This window comes from Puma concolor, chromosome D4 (assembly GCF_028749965.1).
Source record: "Puma concolor isolate L17-30 chromosome D4, mPumCon1.1.hap2, whole genome shotgun sequence".
In the NCBI taxonomy this organism is placed as follows: Eukaryota; Metazoa; Chordata; class Mammalia; order Carnivora; family Felidae; genus Puma; species Puma concolor.
Window position 1 is genome coordinate 72064514 of NC_141679.1, and position 22441 is coordinate 72086954.

The 22441-nt window shown below is 39.9% G+C and overlaps 1 protein-coding gene and 1 long non-coding RNA gene across 4 annotated transcripts in view; one reads left to right on the plus strand and one right to left on the minus strand.

Annotated features, from left to right (window-relative positions):
* The window catches only part of MUSK (muscle associated receptor tyrosine kinase), a 97805-nt gene extending 80633 nt beyond the window's left edge, over window positions 1–17172 (plus strand). For 2 of the 3 annotated variants that reach the window (XM_086683696.1, XM_086683695.1), the window contains 5 exons: window positions 473–648; window positions 7025–7226; window positions 7719–7910; window positions 9854–10002; window positions 11201–17172. In XM_086683696.1, the coding sequence (XP_086539822.1) occupies window positions 473–648; window positions 7025–7226; window positions 7719–7910; window positions 9854–10002; window positions 11201–11883 (1402 nt within the window). In that variant the 3' untranslated portion in view covers window positions 11884–17172. Of the gene's footprint in view, window positions 1–472; window positions 649–1314; window positions 1339–7024; window positions 7227–7718; window positions 7911–9853; window positions 10003–11200 lie in introns of all 3 variants that reach the window. The other variant, XM_025926377.2, reaches the window with a different exon arrangement.
* LOC147574990 (uncharacterized) overlaps window positions 1–22441 on the minus strand; it is a 137823-nt gene that overhangs the window by 90897 nt on the left and 24485 nt on the right. Inside the window, exon 3 of the long non-coding RNA XR_015242948.1 lies at window positions 7023–7190. This is a non-coding gene — a long non-coding RNA (uncharacterized LOC147574990). The remainder of the gene's footprint in view (window positions 1–7022; window positions 7191–22441) is intronic.

Here is a 22441-nt window from a genome sequence, read left to right on the forward strand (position 1 = left end):
TGGGCAAAGCATTCAGACAGGCCAACTGTGCCCCTCAGTCCCTGCCCATTAGCCCTGAGATTACAGGAGAATCTCTCAGGCTAGACACTGATTGACAATGACCTATGACTTTTATTATGTGTATTTTTTAAACTCCATGCACCTTGTTTCTGTGCCTTTGTAATTATTTTACTATGAATATGAGGGAATGCATATCAGGGATTCCTTTTTGAGCTTAAAAATTCTTTTCCCCCTCAGTAGTGTTAGCTACACTATGAAAACCAAACAAGACAGCATTTCGTCTCAGGGATATACACTGTATTTCATAAAGTCTCACATTATTTACGATAAAGGATCCTTTAAAAAATGCTTTTGCAAGAGCAGACAATGTACTGTGATGATATTTTTGAAAATACAGAATCTAGGCTCTGCCACAAATTTGGCTTTAACATGCTGTGACTCATCAAGTTTTGTTCTCCCTAAAATATTTTAGAGAATACTGCCTGGCAGTAAAGGAGCTCTTCTGTGCAAAAGAATGGCTGGCAATGGAAGAGAAGACTCACAGAGGACTCTACAGATCTGGGATGCACCTGCTCCCTGTGCCAGAATGCACCAAACTCCCCAGCATGCACTGGGACCCCACGGCCTGCACCAGACTGCCATATTTAGGTAACAGAGTTCTCTCGATACTTTAGAGGTTACGGCAAATTTACTATTTTGAAGAAACTAAGTTGTGAGCTTAAATCTCCTAATATTTCTAAGCATTTCTAACTTATTTTTTGAGTTCTGCCCTTTTTAGAGACCTAATCACAAAATCCTACTGTCCACCCTAATTGCACAGGTCAGCATAAGAGTTTACTCCATTTGGTTCAAAAAGAAATTAAAGAGCACTTTTAACTGCTGCTTAAGATCTTATTTCATAAGGGGATCTTATGAAAGCTTGTAACGGTTTTTGGAATGTGCAGAGAATGGCTAAGAAACCTCATATTATGTCAGATGAGTGGAATAAAAGAATAAAGTCCCCCTTCTTAGCCAACGAAGCAGATTTCTAAGCATGCAAAAATAAGCCACATGGTTGAAAGTGCTGATCTCACAAAACAAAGCTGAATCGCTGCATGTTGTTTAATGAACTTCGTTTGTAAAGAGCTATGTTGTTAGCCCTAACAGCTGGTTTAATTTCAATGACACAATCCCTTCTCATTCGAATGCAAAGCATGTTGACCAGTTGTATGCTGAAAAGCTGAAAGAGAACTTGCATTTCTTAGCACTCTCTCACAGAATATGTGAGATATCTGGATGCTCATTTAAAACAAATTTTTATCCTTTCCCCCTCAGATTATAAAAAAGAAAACTTAACAAGTAAGTAATTTTGTTTGTGCCCTTGAACCCTTCCTTATGTGTATGTAATTGGATTCGTGCATGCGTATTTACACTCCTACTACATGATGTCCAGAACAGGATGTACGTCCCTTCTCAAAGGCTGTTTTCCTCTGCTTACTGGGGTAAAACATGAAGGAAGATCATCAGAGATCTCAGCTTACAGCTTCTAATCAGGCCATGAAGAGCAGCATATTTAGTGAATGATACAAATGAGATCCCCTACCCCAAGGTTATAACTTGCTTTATCCTTTCAATGGCCACAAAATAAGCAACTGAAAATGCCACCTTCTGATTTTGCATTCTTGATTTTTATACCATCTAATTATTTACAGATGAAAACAAGTATTTATTTCTTCATTGAGCCAATTCATGATCTTCATTTGTGACAAGAGATCTTTCCTTTGGAAGATATGTTTTTTAAGACATCTGATTTCCAGTATGAAGTTTACAGGGTCAAATCAAATGTTTGGGTTTTTTTGTAATGTTTAATTATTTTTCAGAGAGAGAGACAGAGCACAGGCAGAGAGAGAGAGAGGGAGACACAGACTTGGAGGCAGGCTCCAGGCTCTAAACTGTCAGCATAGAGCCTGATGCAGGGCTTGAACCCATGAACTGTGAGATCATTACCTGAGCCGAAGTCAGACACTTAACCGAGTCACCCAGGAGCCCCCAAATCAAATGGTTTTAAAAGTGGATGCCTCCAAATCCCTAGGAAGGAACTCAAGATGGTTGCTTGCAAAGAGAGGCCTAGACACGAAGTTGAATCAGGTGATGCTTTAACCCTACCAGAATGCAGAAATCTTCAGAATGAAATTGGAAGAGTTTTTCATTTCAATTAACTTCCTCTGATTTGAGCTTTCTAGGGCTTCAATCATACTCATTTCCTATGAGGTATATTCTGGGCCTAATTGCCTCTGCACCTGGCAAAGTGCCAGGCCTTGATTTTACCAGCTTCCTTCAAGAACTAAGACTTAAAAGTATAAAAAGAAAGAATGCTACTGGTCCCACTTGAATCACTCAGCATTAATAAACAAGAGAGGTATGGAAACCCTATAAATTATTATTCTGCAAGCCTGTCAAATTGTTATTTCCAAATTGAAGGAATGAAAAAGAAATGCTTCAATCCTTTGTCATATAAGTAGCTAAAGCCTACTTTGACTGGACTTTTAATTGGCAACGGTGGTCTTTGTTACCCTTTGTTTACTCATTCATCCATTCAAGCACTCACTGGGGGTTTACCATGTGGAAGGTGCCGACCTTCAGTCCTAGATCAGACAGGGACACACAGAGAAAGCATCCATGTTTCTGCCTTGTATACTGATTCTAAAAATTGTTAGCTACAACTAGCTAACAATAAACCAATTTCCTACTCTTAACCTATTTTTATGAAATCTTTGGTACATGTCAGAAAATGAACTCCAAATGTCATAAACGGATCATTTCACCTGACCATGTCATGGAGAATTGTCTAAAAGTATGCTCCCTGGTTAAATGCAATTATTACTGAAGAAACCGGCTTGAGCTTCTCAGGCAGGTTGCTAGCTAAGCAAAGAAGTCATCCTTATTCAGTCGAGTGTCCATATTTTACGGAATGTATAAAGCCCTCAAATATTTCTTGAAGTTTCTTGATTTCTGAGTAAACTCTATAAAGGGTATTGCCAGTTCACTTAGAAGGGTGACAGAAGATTTTTTTTTTTTTGCTTGAACACGCGATGTCTTTGTACTATTTACTTTGTCTGCTGAGCAGACATCTCACTATTCCTGAGTTCCACAAGGCTGCACATACTTCGTGTGTTTCCTCAGATGGCTTTGTGGGTGACAGAGTCTCTGTTTCCTTGCAATGTTCAGATTAGCTTGCTTTCACCTGCATAGTTAAAAGTTAAATGAGCTGGACATAGCCTTGAGTGACATTTCTTTTTCTCTCAGGAATCCGTAGATGTGATTTCACTCTTTTCCAGCTTCTAGGTTTGGAAATGACTGGTCGTCTGGTATGAGTCTGCTTACTTTTTCCTATAAGCAATGTGTTTCTGTTTTGAAAGCAACTTCGAGGATTTTCTCTTTATCCTTGTTATCCGCATAGTGGAAATCCTATGTAATGGGGCGTCACGGAACATCTCTTTCCAACTCTGCATTCAGGACCTTCTTTGTCTTCGTAGCTTGAAATCGGCCATGGAGGTCAGGCTGCAGGCAGGTGATATTTCTAAAGCAAAAGGCTGATCACGCTACTCCACTGTTTAAAACCCTCTGATGATTCTCTCCATTTACTGCAGGGCCAAGTCCAAATTATGTACTTGGGCATGCAAGGCCTTTTATGACCCAGACCTGGTATCCACAGCCTTACCTAGACACACTCCCCCAACTCAACAATGAAACTTTCAGATGCATTTTTAGGGAAGCATGCCGACTCCTTGGTTTGGACCCTGATACATGCCACTCCTTCTTTGTGGAACACTACCTCCCTACTTGCCCCCTGCCCCCCCCCCCACTCCACCCACACACACATACCTTCGACTGTTTGTTCCCTTTTTATTCAACTTAAACACTTACTCCAGAAAACCTCCCTAGTTTGCCTAAACCTAGAATTGAGCTGTCCCAGGCCGTTCACAAGCTTATCAGTCTTACAACATTTTATTATAGTTACATTTTATTAGAATTATCGGTTTACAAATTATTTCCTAGCTAAATACCTTAACACAAAGACTTGTCGTGTCCACCATAGTACTCTTGAGACCCAATGTCAATACTAACTTAATGACTACCTTAATGTATGGATGAATGAGTGAATAAAAACTCCCCTGATGTTCAAAGGAAAAGGGTGGAGGTAAAATTGATGACAGAAGACAAAGATAAAAAGATGCTGGAGATCTGGATTGATAATTTAGATTCAAAGAGATCATCGATGTCCCTCTAGGGAAGGCCACAGCAAACAGATCAGAGGCAATAAACAAGGAATAACAAAACTAGCCAGAAAGGAAGATATAATTAAATCCATAAAGCAAAATTATTGTTCAAACAATGCCAATTTTTGCATTTTGAAAATAAATCTTACTAAGTCCTCATGGATCACTCTCTTAATATGTGTGTTTTTTTTTTTTTTTTTTTTTTTTTAGAAAGAGAAAGAGACGGAGACAGAGTGAGAACAGGGGAGGGGCAGAGAGAGAGACACACACACACAGAATCCAAAACAGGCTCCAGGCTCTGAGCTGTCAGCACAGAGCCTGATGTGGGGCTCAAAACCACAAACCGCGAGATCATGACCTGAGCTGAAGTCAGGCACCTAGCCCACTGAGCCACCCAGGCTCCCCAATATGTGTGATATTTTTGATTAAAAAAATTATCCTTATATTTACTAATGAGATTATACTACCAATTTTACAAATTACATTGCATTCCTTTCCATGTTAAATAAGTATGAACTGCCCTATAAAATCCAGATACAAAAATAGTCACCTCTTTCTGCCTTTCAATGATTACTCCTACTTTATTATTAGCAGGAAATCTAGCTTTCCCCTCCGCACCCATCTTGGATTGATTTTTTAAAAAACCTTCATATGACTCAGTCCAAAGAAAGTCAGATCGGCTTTCAAGCCAATCATAAAGGAACCTGGGAAGGCTAAGTCCACTGTTGTTGTGACACCTGATGAGAAATGCTGTCATTGCTCCGAAATGCACTGCTGTGCTGTTCCTCCAGTTCCAGTCCTGTGCTGATGTTCTTCCTGTCACAGAAGGGACCAAACTTGGTCTCCATGGGCTTTAAAGCCATTTGCCAGCTACCAGTGCTCAGGCCGTAATAACTGTGTCCACTGCTACACTAAGAAGTCCTACATGGACACCCCTTGTAATCTCTGCTTTTGCAAGTGTCCTATTTCAAACTCTTCAGGCGTCTGCTGCAATAAAAGTTTTCTTTTGATTTTGTGATGTGTTATATTAATATATGTCTGTATATCAAACATATAATTCTTTTGCTATATTGTAGCCACTTTCTAACATTTCGTTTAGGATTGTTTAAAGCTATGTTCCTTAATCTAGGAACGCACTTTTCTTTGGTGCTAATGTTGCCAGGGTGTGATATTAGTATTATAATAACTTTCTAAAATAATTTCATAGATTTTTCTCTTACTGTAACATTTTCTAAAATCTGGGAATTTTATTTCTTCTGAGACCAAAAGAATGTCTCTGTAATTCTATAAAGACTTTTAAATGTCCTGGTTATGACTATCTTCAGATTTTCTGATTTTTCCAATTTGGCAATGTGGTCCTATCATTTTTCTAAAGATTTAAAAACTGTTATTGCATAATTACATTCTACTATCATAACTCCTTTACCGTTCCTAATTTCATGTTTATGCTTTTATCTTTTAAAAATTAAAATCCTACTTACCAGACTACTTTAATAAAGATAAGACCAAACCTTGACCTATTTTTAAATTCTAGCATTTGTGGTATGTGTATTCTAACTTATTAATTACTGCTTGTACCTGGCTGTTACTTTATCATCTATTTTTGTTTTCTGTAGTTTTTGTTTCTTTTCCAAAGTCTTGAGTTAAACGTCTAGTTCATTCACTTTCATCCTTTTTATCTAATGGAAAGAGACAACACTGAGTTTACCATTGAGGACGGCTTTGGCCAAAGCTCGCATCCTCTATCAGCAAACTATTTTCTAATCTGTCACTGTGGCTACTTTCTGTGTAGGGTACAAAGGATATTGTTTGCTATTAGAACATTCTTGTCAATATTATTAAAATACCCTGTATCTGTGTTTTTGTCTTTACCAGTCAATTAAAAGAATATAAATTAATAAAGTTGTTTTCACAGATACACAGTGGACTTTGTACTCTACAGAGTGATATGAACATGGCTTCTGTCGGTTTCCAGGGAAATGCAGATTTTACCTTGTTTTCATACTGCATTGACTTTTTTTAAAAAATTTTAAATATTTATTTACTTTTGAGAGCAAGAGTGTGTGAGCAGGGGAGGGGCAGAGAGAGAGGGAGACACAGAATCTGAAGCAGGCTTCAGCCCTGAGCTGTCAGCACAGAGCCCGACACGGGGCTCGAACTCACGGGCCGTGAGATCATGACCTGAGCCGAAGTCAGATGCTTAACCGATGGAACCACCCAGACGCCTCTGCACTGACCTTTTTAATCGGAGTTTGACAGTTCAATTTTTAGATGAACTAAATTCTCATTTGTGTCTAATATTTCCACTCTTCATCTCCTATTATTTTTGTTTTGTTTGTAAATCAACAGTAAATGTGTATAAAAGCTCAACTTTAGACAGTCCTGTCCTCAAATATAATTTCATGAAATTATTTTATTTAATAACCTAACAATTTCCATAACTGTTGTCAGGTCATAAAAAACATGATGCAGTGTGAACAGCACTAACCCAGGATCTGCATTTGTCTTGGAAAAAAACAGCTCCTTTCTCTGGGTCTCATCTTTAAAATTCTGTGATTCTACAAGTTGGATTTACTTGCACCTCTGGATTATTACACTTGGACTTTAGAAATATATAACCAGGGATGACCTGATCCATAAAAACATATTCTTAAAATTAAATTTGGCTTACTAAACTTGCTTGACTTTAGCGAAGATTCCTTGACTACAAACATTGCTTCTTAAAAGTTTAAGAATGAATGAAAAAAATTATTGTTCACTTACAGCATTCCCACCAATGACGTCCTCAAAGCCAAGTGTGGACATTCCAAATCTGCCTTCCTCTTCTTCTTCCTCCTTGTCCGTCTCACCTACATACTCCATGACTGTAATAATCTCCATCATGTCCAGCTTTGCAATATTTGTGCTTCTTACTGTAACTACTCTTTATTGCTGCCGGAGACGAAAACAATGGAAAAATAAGAAAAGGTGAGATTCTAATTGAAGCTAATCACATGTAGTAATATATTAAAACCTATAAACTTAACATGGGAATTGGGGATGGGAAGAGGGATCTATACAACACGGCCAGTCTCTTTAGGACGTCTAATGCCTTGCTTTAAGATCAAGACCCCACCATGATCTTTAAAAATATCAATACCTTTTTGCAAAGGATCACATGTCCTAATGTTAACTTTTCACAGTAGAGAGAATCTAAACAATAATTTGGAAGAATATGGCTACTCCAGCTCAGCCCCATTGCTATGCCAACTGGATAGTGACAAAATTCCCGCAAAAAATGTGCTTTTTGACTCCAGACCAAACGAAATATTTCTTGCTCTAAAACTGAAGGTCTTCAGTTGCCTTAGTATAATTTGTTTTGTTTCCTCCTAGCATCCTCTCTCTTTAAAACCCGAGCCTGAGTACAAAGATCTCACCTGACCCTGAGCTCATTATCAATCTTGCCTGTCTTACCTGCAGAGAGTCAGCGGCGGTAACCCTCACTACTCTTCCCTCTGAGCTCTTACTAGACAGACTTCATCCCAACCCCATGTACCAGAGGATGCCACTCCTGCTGAATCCCAAACTGCTGAGCCTGGAGTACCCAAGGAATAACATTGAATATGTGAGAGATATTGGCGAAGGAGCATTTGGAAGGGTCTTTCAAGCAAGGTAAAGTTACCCATGTGAAAAATCTTTCCACCGAATTTGTACCTGAAAGGCTATGAGACCGCTCCTTTGATGCCTACGCTGAATGTATGATACCTATTATCAAATAATTCTTCACATCATTAACCTCATCTCATGGAGTACTTACACTCTGAATCTTAATAATTTTTTCTCTCTGCTGGAAAATAGGGCTGGGCAGAAGGAGAGAACCTTCATTTATGCTGTATTCAAATTATAAGCAATTAGCAAAGTTTAATTATATTTCCTTTTCAGAAATAATTTTATCACACATTTTAATCATAATTTCTTGCCTTGTTTTTAGTAAATAATTCTAAAATTTACTTCTCTTCCATTTTCTATTGCTATATTCTTCACTTCATCTAAAATTTACTTTGAACTAGTGTTTCCATTTAAGAATTCAGACTCTTGAGGCACCTGGGTGGCTCAGTCAGTTAAACGTCTGACTTCAGCTCAGGTCAAGATCTTATGGTTCTTGAGTTCTAGCCCCGCATCAGGCTCTGTGCTGACAGCTCAGAGCCTGGAGCCTGCTTCAGATTCTGCATCTCCCTCTCCTTCTGCCTGTCCCCCATTTGCATTCTGTCTCTCTCTCAAAAATAAATAAGCACTAAAAAAAATTTAAAAAAGAAGAATTCAGAGTCTGATACGTGTAGATATTAAATGGATGTCCATGGAGTCATATGATATTTGTCTTTCTCTGACTAATTTTGCTTGACCTCACTCATATGAGGACTTTAAAAGACAAAACAGAGAACATAAGGGAAGGGAAACAAAAATAATATAAAACTAGGGAGGGGGACAAAACATAAGAGATTCTTAAATATGGAGAACAGAGGGTTACTGGAGGGGTCGTGGGAGGGGGGATGGGCTAAATGGGTAAGGGGCATTTAGGAATCTACTCCTGAAATCACTGTTGCACTATATGCTAACTAATTTGGATGTAAATTAAAAAAAATAAAATTTTAAAAATAAATAAATAGGGGCGCCTGGGTGGCGCAGTCGGTTAAGCGTCCGACTTCAGCCAGGTCACGATCTCGCGGTCCGTGAGTTCGAGCCCCGCGTCAGGCTCTGGGCTGATGGCTCAGAGCCTGGAGCCTGTTTCCGATTCTGTGTCTTCCTCTTTCTCTGCCCCTCCTCCGTTCATGCTCTGTCTCTCTCTGTCCCAAAAATAAATAAACGTTGAAAAAAAAAATTAAAAAAAAAAATAAATAAATAAATAGATATCCATGGAATGGCAAAAATAGAAAAAGGAAAAAATAATGCAAACATGCCAGAACATAATGAGCTCAAGGAAGGAGTACATATGGGGGTCAGTGCTAGCCCATTTACTGCCTTTCTGTGAACTGGAAGGAAATACCCTTTATGCATGGATGTGGCTCAAGACACACAACTGGGCCAGAGAATGTGGACTTGGTTCTAATCACTAATTGTCATTCTGTCCTGGTGTTCTTGGGCAGGACACAACCTCAACTCCACTCATAGTAGCCCTGGTATGGAGGTTACATAATTAATGAAAACCTCACACAAATACGTACTGGGAACCAAAAATATGCAAGGCACCATTTGAGGCTTTAGAGGGATATAAAGAATAAGCCATCGTCCCTGCCTTCCAGAATTTCGAGTCTGGCCAGACATTAAGGGTTTAGGATGGTAATGACAATCTCATTGGATCTGTGTACTTTAGAATTCCTGAAATGTACAAATAATGTATTTTTCAAACTTAATCTGTGTTGAAAATAGTCCCAGTGATTTTTATTAACTGGAGTCACAGAGTTTTAAGTACGATCTACTGTTGGCATCTTACTCTGATTCTGTGGCTCTGGGAAAGGCTGCAAAAGTGGAGGGAATGTATATGAATGTGGGTAGAGTAATGTGGGTAGATGGTGTTCCCGATCTTTGATTTCTTTCTAAACAAATGTATCTCTCAGGGCTCCGGGCTTACTTCCCTATGAACCGTTCACAATGGTGGCAGTGAAGATGCTCAAAGAAGAAGCCTCAGCAGACATGCAAGCCGACTTTCAGAGGGAGGCAGCCCTCATGGCAGAATTTGATAACCCTAACATTGTGAAACTCTTAGGTATGACTATAGAAATGAAGAAATGCATTGCATCCCCCAAACAGAAGCTTCCCAAGGTTTCCTCCTTTACCCCTACATTTGTGCTTTTTTCCTTCACTTCTTTGTCAGAGAGCCATCCCTGTTCCTTCCCATATATTTTCTGCACCAAGGAGTGGAACGTTACGTTAAATAACCTCAGTTCAAAACATCGCTTTTTTTTTTAAATTACTCAGAGAAGTATGTTGTCATTTAATTTTCTCTCTAGAATGTATAAATATACTGATTGCTAAATCCCTGGAATTAAAAACCAGGCCCAATATAAATAAGCCAAGATAATAGCATTCATTATTTCTCTTCCTTTGTGAACAAAGACTTCTAATTTTTGCCTGAAAAAAAGAATAATAGGTCTAATAATCTATTTTTACAGTGATGTGAAATTGCACCCAAATGACCTAATATTTCAAGGTGTCCTATTTCCCTCTCAAATACAGCAAGAATTTAAGTTTTGCAAATGTCCTCCTGGCACTAACCCTGAGACTCCATTTATGTTAACATTTTTTTTCTTTCTAGAATGAACATCCTAAAAGCTAAGTTTTGAAAAATTTTGAAAAGCTAAGTTTGAAAAGCTAAGTTTGAAAAGCTAAGTTTGAAAAATTTTACTGAGCACTTTACCTAAGATTTTGGATTGTGTTATCCTTTCCAAATCTCATACATCTTCTTTACCATCCTTCCCCATGGAAAGAGCGGGAAGAGCAAGTAGTTTACATGCTCAAAGCAAGCGCCATTTGTAAATTCACTCGGCAAACAAGTACCGAGTACTTGCTGTGCCGCACACGTGGTAGGTGTGTGGGATTTAAAAAAAGAATAAGACATGACTTCTGCTTTCAGAGCTCTAAAATGTTGGAGGAGAAACCTCAAACAAATGGACGATTGTCACGGGACGGTAGGTCCTCCGCTAAAGGCTGATAGAAGGCAAATCTGATACAGGCAGTGTCTACAGTGGAGGCACTTAGCAGGAGTGATGGATAAGCTGAATCTTAAAACGTAAATAGGCCGACGTTGACACCCAAACAAATGGGATCAGGGTTCGAGTGCGATGTCGTCCACAGAATACGGGGGCCCCTATTTTCTGATGTGGCCACCAAGTGCTTTGGAAGCGCTCTTTCCCCCGTGTCACTTGAGACACCCACCCTAACGAGGGCCGTGATTTCGGTTGCAGGCGTGTGTGCCGTCGGGAAGCCCATGTGCCTGCTCTTTGAATACATGGCCTACGGCGACCTCAACGAGTTCCTCCGCGGCATGTCCCCGCACCCCGTGTGTAGCCTCAGTCACAGCGACCTGTCCGGGAGGGCCCAGGCCGCCAGCCCGGCCCCGCCACCGCTCTCCTGCGCGGAGCAGCTGTGCATCGCCAGGCAGGTGGCCGCCGGCATGGCTTACCTCTCCGAGCGCAAGTTCGTGCACCGGGACCTGGCCACCAGGAACTGCCTGGTGGGCGAGAACATGGTGGTGAAAATCGCCGACTTCGGCCTCTCCCGGAACATCTACTCGGCGGACTACTACAAAGCTAACGAGAACGACGCCATCCCCATCCGCTGGATGCCCCCCGAGTCCATCTTCTACAACCGCTACACCACCGAGTCGGACGTGTGGGCCTACGGCGTGGTCCTGTGGGAGATCTTCTCCTACGGCCTGCAGCCCTACTACGGCATGGCCCATGAGGAGGTCATCTACTACGTGCGCGACGGCCACATCCTGTCCCGGCCTGAGGACTGCCCCCTGGAGCTGTACAACCTGATGCGCCTGTGCTGGAGCAAGCTGCCCGCCGACAGACCCAGCTTCCCCAGCATTCACCGAATTCTGCAGCGGATGTGCGAGAGAGCGGAGGGAACAGTGGGCGTCTGAGCGCGGGGACGCTACGGGGGACGCACCGCAGGCCTGGCTGAGACTCTGGGAGCTGCAGGAATCCGAGCCGCTTCTCCCACCTGGACGACAGCACGGCGGACGGATACGCGCGAGTACCGGGGCGGCTAGCACCACGCGCCAGTAGCGGGGAGGTCAGTTTCTCACCAACAGCAAAGTGCAGAGCTCATCCCGTAGACCACTCCAACTAGGAAGGGCTGACTAGGACATGGTTTACGGGGAAGCAGAGCATCCTCTTCAGTTCCTGACTCGCCTGGCAGCAGAGTGAGACTCTGCTGGATTAAATTTTAATATGAAATGTGATACAGAGCTTCATTTTCAATAGAGTTTACTCCTGTCCATATGAAAGTAGTATATCTTTCTGTAAGACACTTAGGTAAAATACAGAACACTAGGAAGAAAAAACCATTCTTTGTCTCCCACCCAAAGATGACGGGTGCTAGTTGTTTTTGTTTTGTTTTTTTAATTGAATTTCTTTCTTGCATTTGTGCATAATTTTATATTTGTTTGTGTTCTCCAGAGTTGTGGTTATACTTTACTGATAGAGGGCTTCTAAGGAATAAAATGATAAATCGGTAAGGCCATATCCCCACTGTGATTTTTAATTTCCTTTTCTGTCTTTATGCTGCTTCTCCTTTGGAAGTTTTTCCTTTGTGGGCACTTGTCCTAAATTTCATCTGCTTATTTTATTCCTACAGTTTTTCTGAAATACGTTTTTGTATTTATCTTTTTCTTTGAAAATTTTCTCTGTATCTTTGCTTTCATTTTATTTCTTTCACTTTGCAGGGCTTTATGTCCTGTTTTGGTTATTTATTTTTTTTTCTTTTCATCTCATATATACAATGAATACCCAGGCAGAAATAATAACTTTTAAACTAACACCGTAGACTAATGTGTATATAACTTTTGCAAAGTAATACTATTTTCTTCTGTACTTGCTTCTGAAGCTACACATTTCAAATTTGTCATCCACTAATGTATTGCCACAGTCCATTAAATCTCCTAAACCATAGTTTAGGAGATTTCTCAAGATGGTCTTATGGCTCTAAGTTATTTCAAACTTGATGTTTTTGTGCACTTTGATATTTTTTTCCTTCTAGAAAACAATTCCACAGGCAATAGCATTAATATAGTGTTGGTTACCAACTTTTTTGTAGGACTATTAACCCTGACTTATTACATTTTATGATTGTTTAAGAAATAAAAACCCTCTCGAATTCAGATCCCTGATACACAGATTTTTGAGAGGACCCCCCCCCATGATATATGTTTTTCTAAGGTCAACATGAATAAAATGAATTCATTTCTGAAATGATGTGAACCCAAATACTCCTGGAAAGCAAATAAACAGGGAAGAGAAAATTACAATCTACTGTAGACCAACTTACTTTAATTCAAACTAATTGGTAGTTAGGGAAATGAATTTTTAAAAGGAAATTTTCAGCTGTCTGCTGGAAGAATCCAACTGAAATCAAATTTTCTTTCATGCAACAACTTGTTGTCTTTGCTGCAAAAACCTGCCATTTCTTGTTCATAGTCCCTCCATGTAATCTAGACAAGAGCATCAGAAATTACCCTGGATTTTACCCACTCCTTCCTCCCTGATATTCTATCAATTTTACTTTTTAAAACCCTCCTTCCTGCTCATGTACCTTTCCTTCCAGCCCATCTGACTATTACAGATTCTATCACAACCTTCCTTCCATTTCAGGCCCAAGCAGATTCCATTGCTATGACAGCGTGAGGACATGCTTATTCACAATTCTGATTCATATAACAGAGAAGTCAGAGCTCAGGACTGAGACCTAGAGAGGTGCTTTAGATAAAAGTCATGATTGTAAGTCCAAAATTGAGACAGTCATCCAAAGGGCTAGCTGAAGAATAAGGTTGCAGCCCGAGTCCATAACAAAAGGCCAAGAGGACAACAAAGCCGAAAAGCTGGAGAGGCCCAGCATCCAGTGTGGATCTTTTGTGTGGATATCCATGGCATACTTTAAATGGTTCACACGTGCGTGTCATATATGTTGTGCAAGCTTCAAAGAAGTCCTCACATTTCCTCAGCTGAGAAAGTTTTATTATATAATTTTATTTATTTATTTTTGAGAGAAAGGCAGAGAGCCTGAGCAGAGGAGGGGCAGAGAGAGAGGGAGACACGGAATCCAAAGCAGGCTCCAGGCCCCGAGCTGCCAGCACAGAGCCCATCGCGGGGCTCGAAGTCACGAGCCGTGAGATCATGACCTGAGCCCACGTCCGACGCTTAACCGACGGAGCCACCCAGGCGCCCCTGAGAAAGTTTCATTGTAAAAGAAAGACATGGGAGCCAAGCCAATCAGAAAAGCTACCCCAAAGAAAATCAGAGTCAGGACAGGAACTCCGAGTACCCAACGTATGGCTCATGCTGCAGGCATCCCGTCTCAGAACCGGGTGTCCACAGCTCTGGTTCTGTTGTTCACCACTTCGAGCTATTCTCTGTTTCCCTCCCTGCCGCTGAATAACTGCCCTTAACTTTCCTGACTCTTCTTCGCGGCCTCTACAGCCTCATGGATTCTCTGTGTGTTTTTTGGGGCTCTGGTAGTCAAGATCCCAAAGCAAACAAAGCGCAGAGATATAGGGAAATACAGTGAGAGAATGAGTGAGTTACTAAGCAAGCAAGTATTAGGGAAACCACGCGATTTTCTTAAATACTTGCAGTAACTGAAAAATCAGCAAAAATCCCATTATAATAATGGTAGTAATAAAAATACCATCAGCTAGTACTTAATGAATGCTTACCATGTATATTCAAAGGTCTCTAAGTATAGTAACTTTAATAGCACACTATCCCTGTGATGTCCGTACTATCATTATGCCCATCTTTATGTGAGTACACAGGCAAAGCGAGATTATGTAAGTGACCCAAACACATAGAGCAACAGAGCCTGGTTTATGACCAAAAGAGGCTGAGCTCTCAACCACGACACTATGGTGCTTCAGATGAGTACAGAGGGAACAACTGAATCTTGATTACTATATGGACGGGATTTGTAATTTGTACGTAGTTTCTAAGGACACCCTATAGCCCTTATACTATTAATTGTCTCTCCAAGTCTTGAATAGCAAAAAGAGTATATTTGGGGATTGCTGATTCAGTCACAAAGTCAAATAAATGGCGTGTTTACTTTTTTGTCAGTTCTAAGTGCATTTCCAGGTTATGTTAAGGTCACTACCTTATTTCCTTAGTGCTCACCTTCAGGTTCTGTATCTTAGGAACATGGACCCGTTATTTACCAGTACTGTTTTCTTTGTTAGATACAGATCTTTCCCATTGTAAAATCACTGTATAAATTTATAAGGAGAGACAAGAGAGAGACGTTCACAGTACCATTGTTATCAAGCGTCAGAACAGGCACCAACAAGCTGTGTTAAGTGGTCGAATATCAAATGTGACAAGAATACCGGGGTAATGCATGTGGCACCAAAGGAACATATTCCCTGGTTCTGTGATGAAGCAGAAAACGAACACTTCTCTCCACTTTACAGTGTATTATAAACTGTTTGTTCCATGTCATTAGCTATTCTTCTAGAAGTCCAATTTAATTTCTGAATAAGGTTCCATGTTATGAATATTACCATAATTTAGTTAATTTATTTTTGGACATTTGAGTTTTTCTAATTTTCACTATTACAAACAATATTGTGATGATCGTCCTTATTTGCATGTGTGCGTAATTATCTCTTTATGGAAATTGTGAGAAAGGGAATGTCTGGGCCAAATGGCATGCACAACATTAAGGCTTTTGTTAGGTATTATCATATTCTCTAGAAATATTGTTCCCATCTGCATTGTACAAGAGATCTCGTAGCCCTAAAAATTTACTGTCACAGAGAATTAATTCTCTTATTTTTTTTAGAAGACTTGTCTATTTGGTGATAGAAAAAGATGATCTCCTTTTGATTTTATGCTTTAAATTACTAGTGAAGTTGAATTTTTCTTGTTTCTAGGTCACTCATAGTTTTTATTTTGAGAATCATCTATAGCCTGTTTTTCTGCTGTGTTGTTCTTTTCTCTAATTGACTTGCAAGAGTCATTTTATAAAACAAATATTGAAACGTTGTCATACTTTACACAAAAGGGAAAATATATACATGCTTTTACCTTAAAATAGCATTTACTTTTTTATTGCACAAGCAATACTTTATTGCACAAGCAATACATAATCTTTTGAAAAGAAAATAAGCAATAATATGCAATAACAACACATAGTGTAAAATAATGGGGAAAATGAAAAAACACCAACCAGTGGTAACTAACATTAACAGCATGATAAATAAAGTTCCAGCTGTTTTCAGATAAGTGTATAGGCAGGTAGGCAAATAGATAAATGATAGATAGAGATAGACAATCATTTTAAATGAAAACCAGATCATACTGTTATATTCTTTTGAGCTTTGTTTTTTCACTGAATGAATCATCAACATATCAAGAAGTATTCATGTGCCTCATCATTTTTGGTGGTTGAAAAATATTCCATCATACGGACCTATAATATTTAACTATTACTCCATTGTTGGACATTTATTTTTATTTTTCATTGTAAATACAATATTTTGATTATTAATCTTCTTGCTAAATTTTGTAAATATCTATTTCAAGTGATTTCTTTAGATACAACTTCTAGAAATGTAATTTCTAGAACAAAGATTATCTATACCCTTTTAATACTTTTGAATATGTTGACAAATTATCTTCCAGAATTAATTTATCAATATACACATCTTCCAACTAGATGAGAGATGAGCCTGTTTCTTTCAAATTCTCCAATACTGAGCATTTTAATACTTGCCAGTATAATAGCTTAAAATTCTATTTTGTAGCTTATGCTTATATTTCTTTAAATGAGATAAGATTGAATATATTTTTAATGTTTTGGGGACAATTGATTTACTCTGTGATTTGCCTTCTCCTATTATTTTTCTATTTGGTGTATCTTTTTTCTTATTGCTTTGTAAAAAGCACTTTAAATATTAAGGAGCTAAAATTTGTCATACACATTTTAACCACTTTTATCATGTCAAAAATACATACTTCTATTTGTCTTTTACTATAAGAATTTATTAAACAGGAAAGAAGGGTGAATTTTCAGTCTTTTGAGATAATTGTGGCTTTTTCCTTCATTAATCTGTTAATAAGTAGAAATATATGAATTGATTTCCAAATGTTGAAATATCCTTATGTTCTGGGAATAAACTCTCTTTGGATGTGTCACATTAAACTTTTAATTTACTACCAAACCTGTTTTATTAACATTTATTTGCATCCATATTTATAAATTCATAAAATTAAAAGTTTACCATTTTCTTCTTTGTTAGAATTTGGTATTAGCATTATGATAGTTTCAAAAACTTAGGAGTTTCTTCCTCTATGATCCTGGTCGGTTTATTTTAAAATAATGCTTGGGGCGCCCAGGTGGCTTAGTTGGTTAAGCCTCCAACTCTTTGTTTTGGCTTAGGTCACGATCTCATGGTTCATGAATTCAAGTCCCGCATTGGGCTCCGTGCTGTCAGTGCAGGGCCTGCTTCAGATTCTTTCTCGCTCTCTCTCTGCCCCTCCCCTGCTTTCTCTCTCCCTCTCTCTCTCAAAATAAACTTTAAATATTAAAAGTAAAATAAAATAATGGTTACTTATTAATAATAGCAATACGCACACCTGTTTTTTTTAACACTCCTAAGAAGGGTACAAATAAATTTAAATATCCCTTCATCCAATTCATCTCTAGTCCTAGTTTAAGTGCAAACCACTTTACCCATTTCTGGTTTCAGTTCTTCTGGTGATTATCACTGCAATTCTAATAAATACACTTACTTTATAACAAATATTCTTCTGAATTGATCAATTAGAAAAGCTATGTAATAGCTCCCTTCCTAAACGATGGGCAGTTCAGAGTACTTTTATTCAAACTCCTCTCGAATTTCTGAGATATGTTAATTAACTTCTTATCACTTATATTGCTTATTATTATATTTGTAAAAAAAATTTTATGTTTATTTATTTCTGAGACAGAGCGAGACAGAGCATGAGTGGGGGAGGGGCAGAGAGAAAGAGAGAGAGAGGGAGACACAGAATCCAAAGCAGGCTCCAGGCTCTGAGCTGTCAGCCCAGAGCCCGACGCGGGGCTTGAACTCACAAACTGTGAGATCATGACCTGAACCAAAGTCAGTCGCTCAACTGACTGAGCCACCCAGGCGCCCCTCTTATCGTTATATTTTTAAAAATATACTTACACAGGGACGCCTGGATGGCTCAGTTGGTGAAGTGTCCAACTTCGGCTCAGGTCATGATCTCCTTGTTTGTGAGTTAAAGCCCCGCGTCGGGCTCTGTGCTGATAGCTCGGAGCCTGGAGCCTGCTTTGGATTCTGTGTCTCCCTCCCTCTCTCTCTGCCCCTCCCCTGCTCATGCTCTCTCTCTGTCTCTCAAAAATAAATAAATGTTAAAAAAATTTTTAAATATATATATTTATATTGCTGCATGCTGTCAGCTATACCCCTGTTTCTATATTTGCATTTGGTTCTGCAACACATTAAGATTTGAGTATTGACAATAGGTTGGTTCTAATCATGAAGAAAAGGAACAATATAATAATGTGATTATGTAAATATGCATTGCTAAAGAAATGATATTCAATTTTAATGTTATAATGCATTTTAATATGCATTTTTTTATAAATAATATATCATTTAAAATATCACCAAGTTTTTAAGTTCTCTTCTGTTATTTTTTTTCTTCCTTTCTTCTGCCTCTCTTCTCTCATGCTTTTGTTTTCCACAAATGTCACTGATTCAACATAGAGAATTACAAATAAGAGTTGCTTTGATTCATATGGGGAGCGGGAGTGGGCTTCTGCTGATTTGTTGGTCTGTTTATGCAGCAGGCCTCTCTTCAATGGGATGGCTGCACCTATGGGCTCTGAGTATGTGGTTCGTGGGGAGAGCAGAAGCAGGCCGAGTGAGCACTCCCACAGTTGCCAAAATGATGAAAAGCCTCTACTCTGTGGATTGAATACTTCAGTATGTCTCACTCCTGGAGGGGGCGGTTTTTCCTTCACCCCTCTTATCCCCGGTGAGAGTCTGAGATTCTTCCCATATTCTACTCTGCTTCCCTACCAGGCAAATCTTCCAGTCCATTCAGAAAGCATTTCCGGGGGCTCCAGCTGGTGGCAAAGCCTCTCAGTCCACCTGTTCTATGTGCGAGCCTCGCGTCAACCACCCAGATAGACAACCCACAGCCCATCCCTGCTCTCCGTATCTGCTGACTCAGAGCCCGGACTCTCTGTCTACTCTGGTGAAATCACTTCCCACCTCTCCTGACAGCTGGCCCTCGTGTACTGCAGGCTGCACTTTGCGGTTTCCTGTGCCTGCGTTATTCACGAATAAGAACGTTAGATACCTTCTGCTTTCCGAATATTCAAAATGATGGCACTTAGGTTGGTCTCAGCATGTATATACATTTATTCTTATTCACATACTTTTACTGTCACATCAGTGAAATCTTGGGGTGAAAGGAAAAGGCTCAGGCCTACCATTTTGACCAAGAAGCCTTTCTGGAATCATTTTAATAGCTCAGAAATTACCTGCTCCTCCTTAATCTCCTATGTTGTTTTTGCCTTTCCTCCGTCTTTTCCCAGCCTCTGAATATTGGAACACGCCTCCGCCCAATCCTTGGGCAGCGTCTCTCTCTTATCTATCTTCTCCTCTAGTGATCTCATCCGGACGTCTCATGCAAGGCTAAAAATACCACAATACGCTGAAATTTTTATCTTTAGCTCAATCCTCTCTCCGCAGCTTCATGCTCATATTTCTAACTACCTGTTAGAAAAGAGCTTTAAATCCTCCTCCCCTCCCTCTCTGCTCTGTCTCTGGGGCTGATCTGATCTAGGAGCAAAGCCGAAAACCACTTCACAGCTTGGTATTGCCTCTTGTGTCAGGGTGGAGACCCAGAGCCCCTCCAGAATGAGTGCACACTTAGTGTCCTGGTACTGCTGACTCAGAAACTCATTCTCGAGAGGGCAGATCTGGCCTGTTTTAAGAGTTTCCAACAGCCTCCCCCATTCCCATTACGACTGGCAGAAATTCACCAGTATTTTGAAGGTAGCTGTTACCCATCCCTGATTTGCAGCACCGATGTGGGTGTTTCCTTTTTTAACGTGGTCTGTGCATCACTCTGTGGGGATCCCGGAGGAGGGCACTTGATGCTGTACTCAACTCATGTCTTCAACCACAGCCCACCTCCTCGTGAGGAGGGTTGGCCTGACCTTGCACGTTCAAATCTTTACAGCACATGCATTTCAGGTCACCATTCTTGTATTTGTTTCAGGTCGATTTAAGTAGCACACTCACCAAGATACATGCACTTATGAACCTTTACTTTGGTATAGATGACCGTAGAAACACGTAGTTTTCAGTACTGAGTCATTATATATACGAAGGCTCAGAAGCTACACCAGTAACAGAGACTCACAGGCAAGAGCGTCTGGTTAAAAAACAAAATGTCTTTGCCAGTGCATTTCTTATCATTATAAGTAACAAAAAATACGTGTCTAGATGGTTGCCTTGCCTTCTGAAAGAGCATGTCATCTCCAATATCAAACAAACTGCAGGTGAAGGAAAATAATTACACAACTTCTAAACCTTTACGTGTCTTCCTTACGGAGTCCCTCTTAATTAAACACTAAGAGATTCACAAAGGATATTTTCCTTATAAGCTGCATCATCATACCTGTAATTACACAAGAAGCCATCATTACTCTTCTCTCAAACCACAGCGTCTGGAAAGTATACACCATATTTAGAATTGTGCCCATAAGAAGAGGAACCACCTGCACTATCTAAGGTTGGGTCAGGGAGATGTTAACCACAAAAAACCCCAGACTTAGATATACACTGTCATTTTCTGGGTGTGCTCTTAACTATTCAGAGCTATGATTAAAATTAGAAGTGTTGGCATGACACTAATTTCTGACTTTCGTTTTTAGCAGTGTTGGCCCCGTGGTGGTTAGTAGAAGGCTCCATCTTGTTTCAGTTGACGCTTCACACAAGTAGGGACCCAACAGGCGATTTAACGTCAACTCCAGTTTTGCTACCTTGGTTTTTTTCACTCACTGGGATGCATTATATTTAAGGATCTTGAGAGAGTCCATGAGTGTCGTGTATTCGTTCATTTTATCTTTACTCATGTAAGTGACTTAAATCGCCTTCCCAGGAGACTCTCAAGATCATCCGTCCGGTATCACTCCTCTTGGGTTGCTTTGTTTATGGCAGCCTCAAAAAAGAATTGCCCTGATTTCATTCCATTCCCTAAGGTCTCTTAGAAGTGACAGACAGTGAGGAATAAAAACAATGAAGAAGGAGAGAAGCACTTACAGAGGAGAGACGTTGAGACAGCAAAGAACCACAAATAAATTCAGTTTCTAAGAAGGCAAAGAAAACCAGGAAATGCCTGAGGAGTCACAATTTTTAAGATTATTTTATTTTATTTTTTAGAGAAAGAGAGCAGGGAGGGGGAGAGAGGGAGAGAGAGAGAGAGAGAGAGAGAATCCCAAGCAGACCCCATGCTCAGCATGGAGCCCATTGCAGGACTCAGTCCCATGACCCCGGGACCATGACCTGAGCTATAATCAAGAGTTGGATGCTGAACTTAGTGAGCCACCCAGGATCCCCAAGATAATTTTAAATAATAAGCCTCTAATACAGTAAGGAAAACATATTTACTCAGTTTCTATGGCTGACAAACCCAGTTTCCAATTATGAGATCAGTTTTGTAGAGCTTTATGAAAACATAATTTTTTTAACATTTATTTATTTTTGAGACACAGAGAGACAGAGCATGAATGGGGGAGGGGCAGAGAGAGAGGGAGACACAGAATCGGAAGCAGGCTCCAGGCTCTGAGCCATCAGCCCAGAGCCCGACGCGGGGCTCGAACCCACGGACCGCGAGATCGTGACCTGAGCTGAAGTTGGACGCTTAACCGACTGAGCCACCCAGGCGCCCCTGAAAACATAATTTTTAATTTTAAAATACTTAAGACAATTTTGGAAGGGAGTATGCATCCATTCACCCAATGTTACAGAAATTTAGAGAAAATTCACTTTTTCTTTGGAAAGACCTCTAGCAGTAAGTGTGAATTTATTTGGCATTTGACCACAACTTATCATTACTGGGTAAATCATTGTATCTATAATACAACAACAAAATGAGTCCAAGGCACCACAGCTCTAAAGGAAAAACCATTGGGACATCTTGGTGGCTCAGTCAGTTAGGCGACCAACTTCAGCTCAGGTCATGATCTCGCGGTTTAGGAGTTCAAGCTCCGCATTGATCTCTGCTGGCTCTCCGCTGTTGGCACAGAGCCCGCTTCAGAGCCTCTGTCCCCATCTTTCTCTGCCCTTCCCCTGCTCGTTCTCTCAGTAAATAAACTTAAAAAAATATTTTAAAAAATAATAAAAATAAATAAAGGAAAAAACCATTAATCCTTTGACACGAATCTTTTATACTTAGACGCTGCAC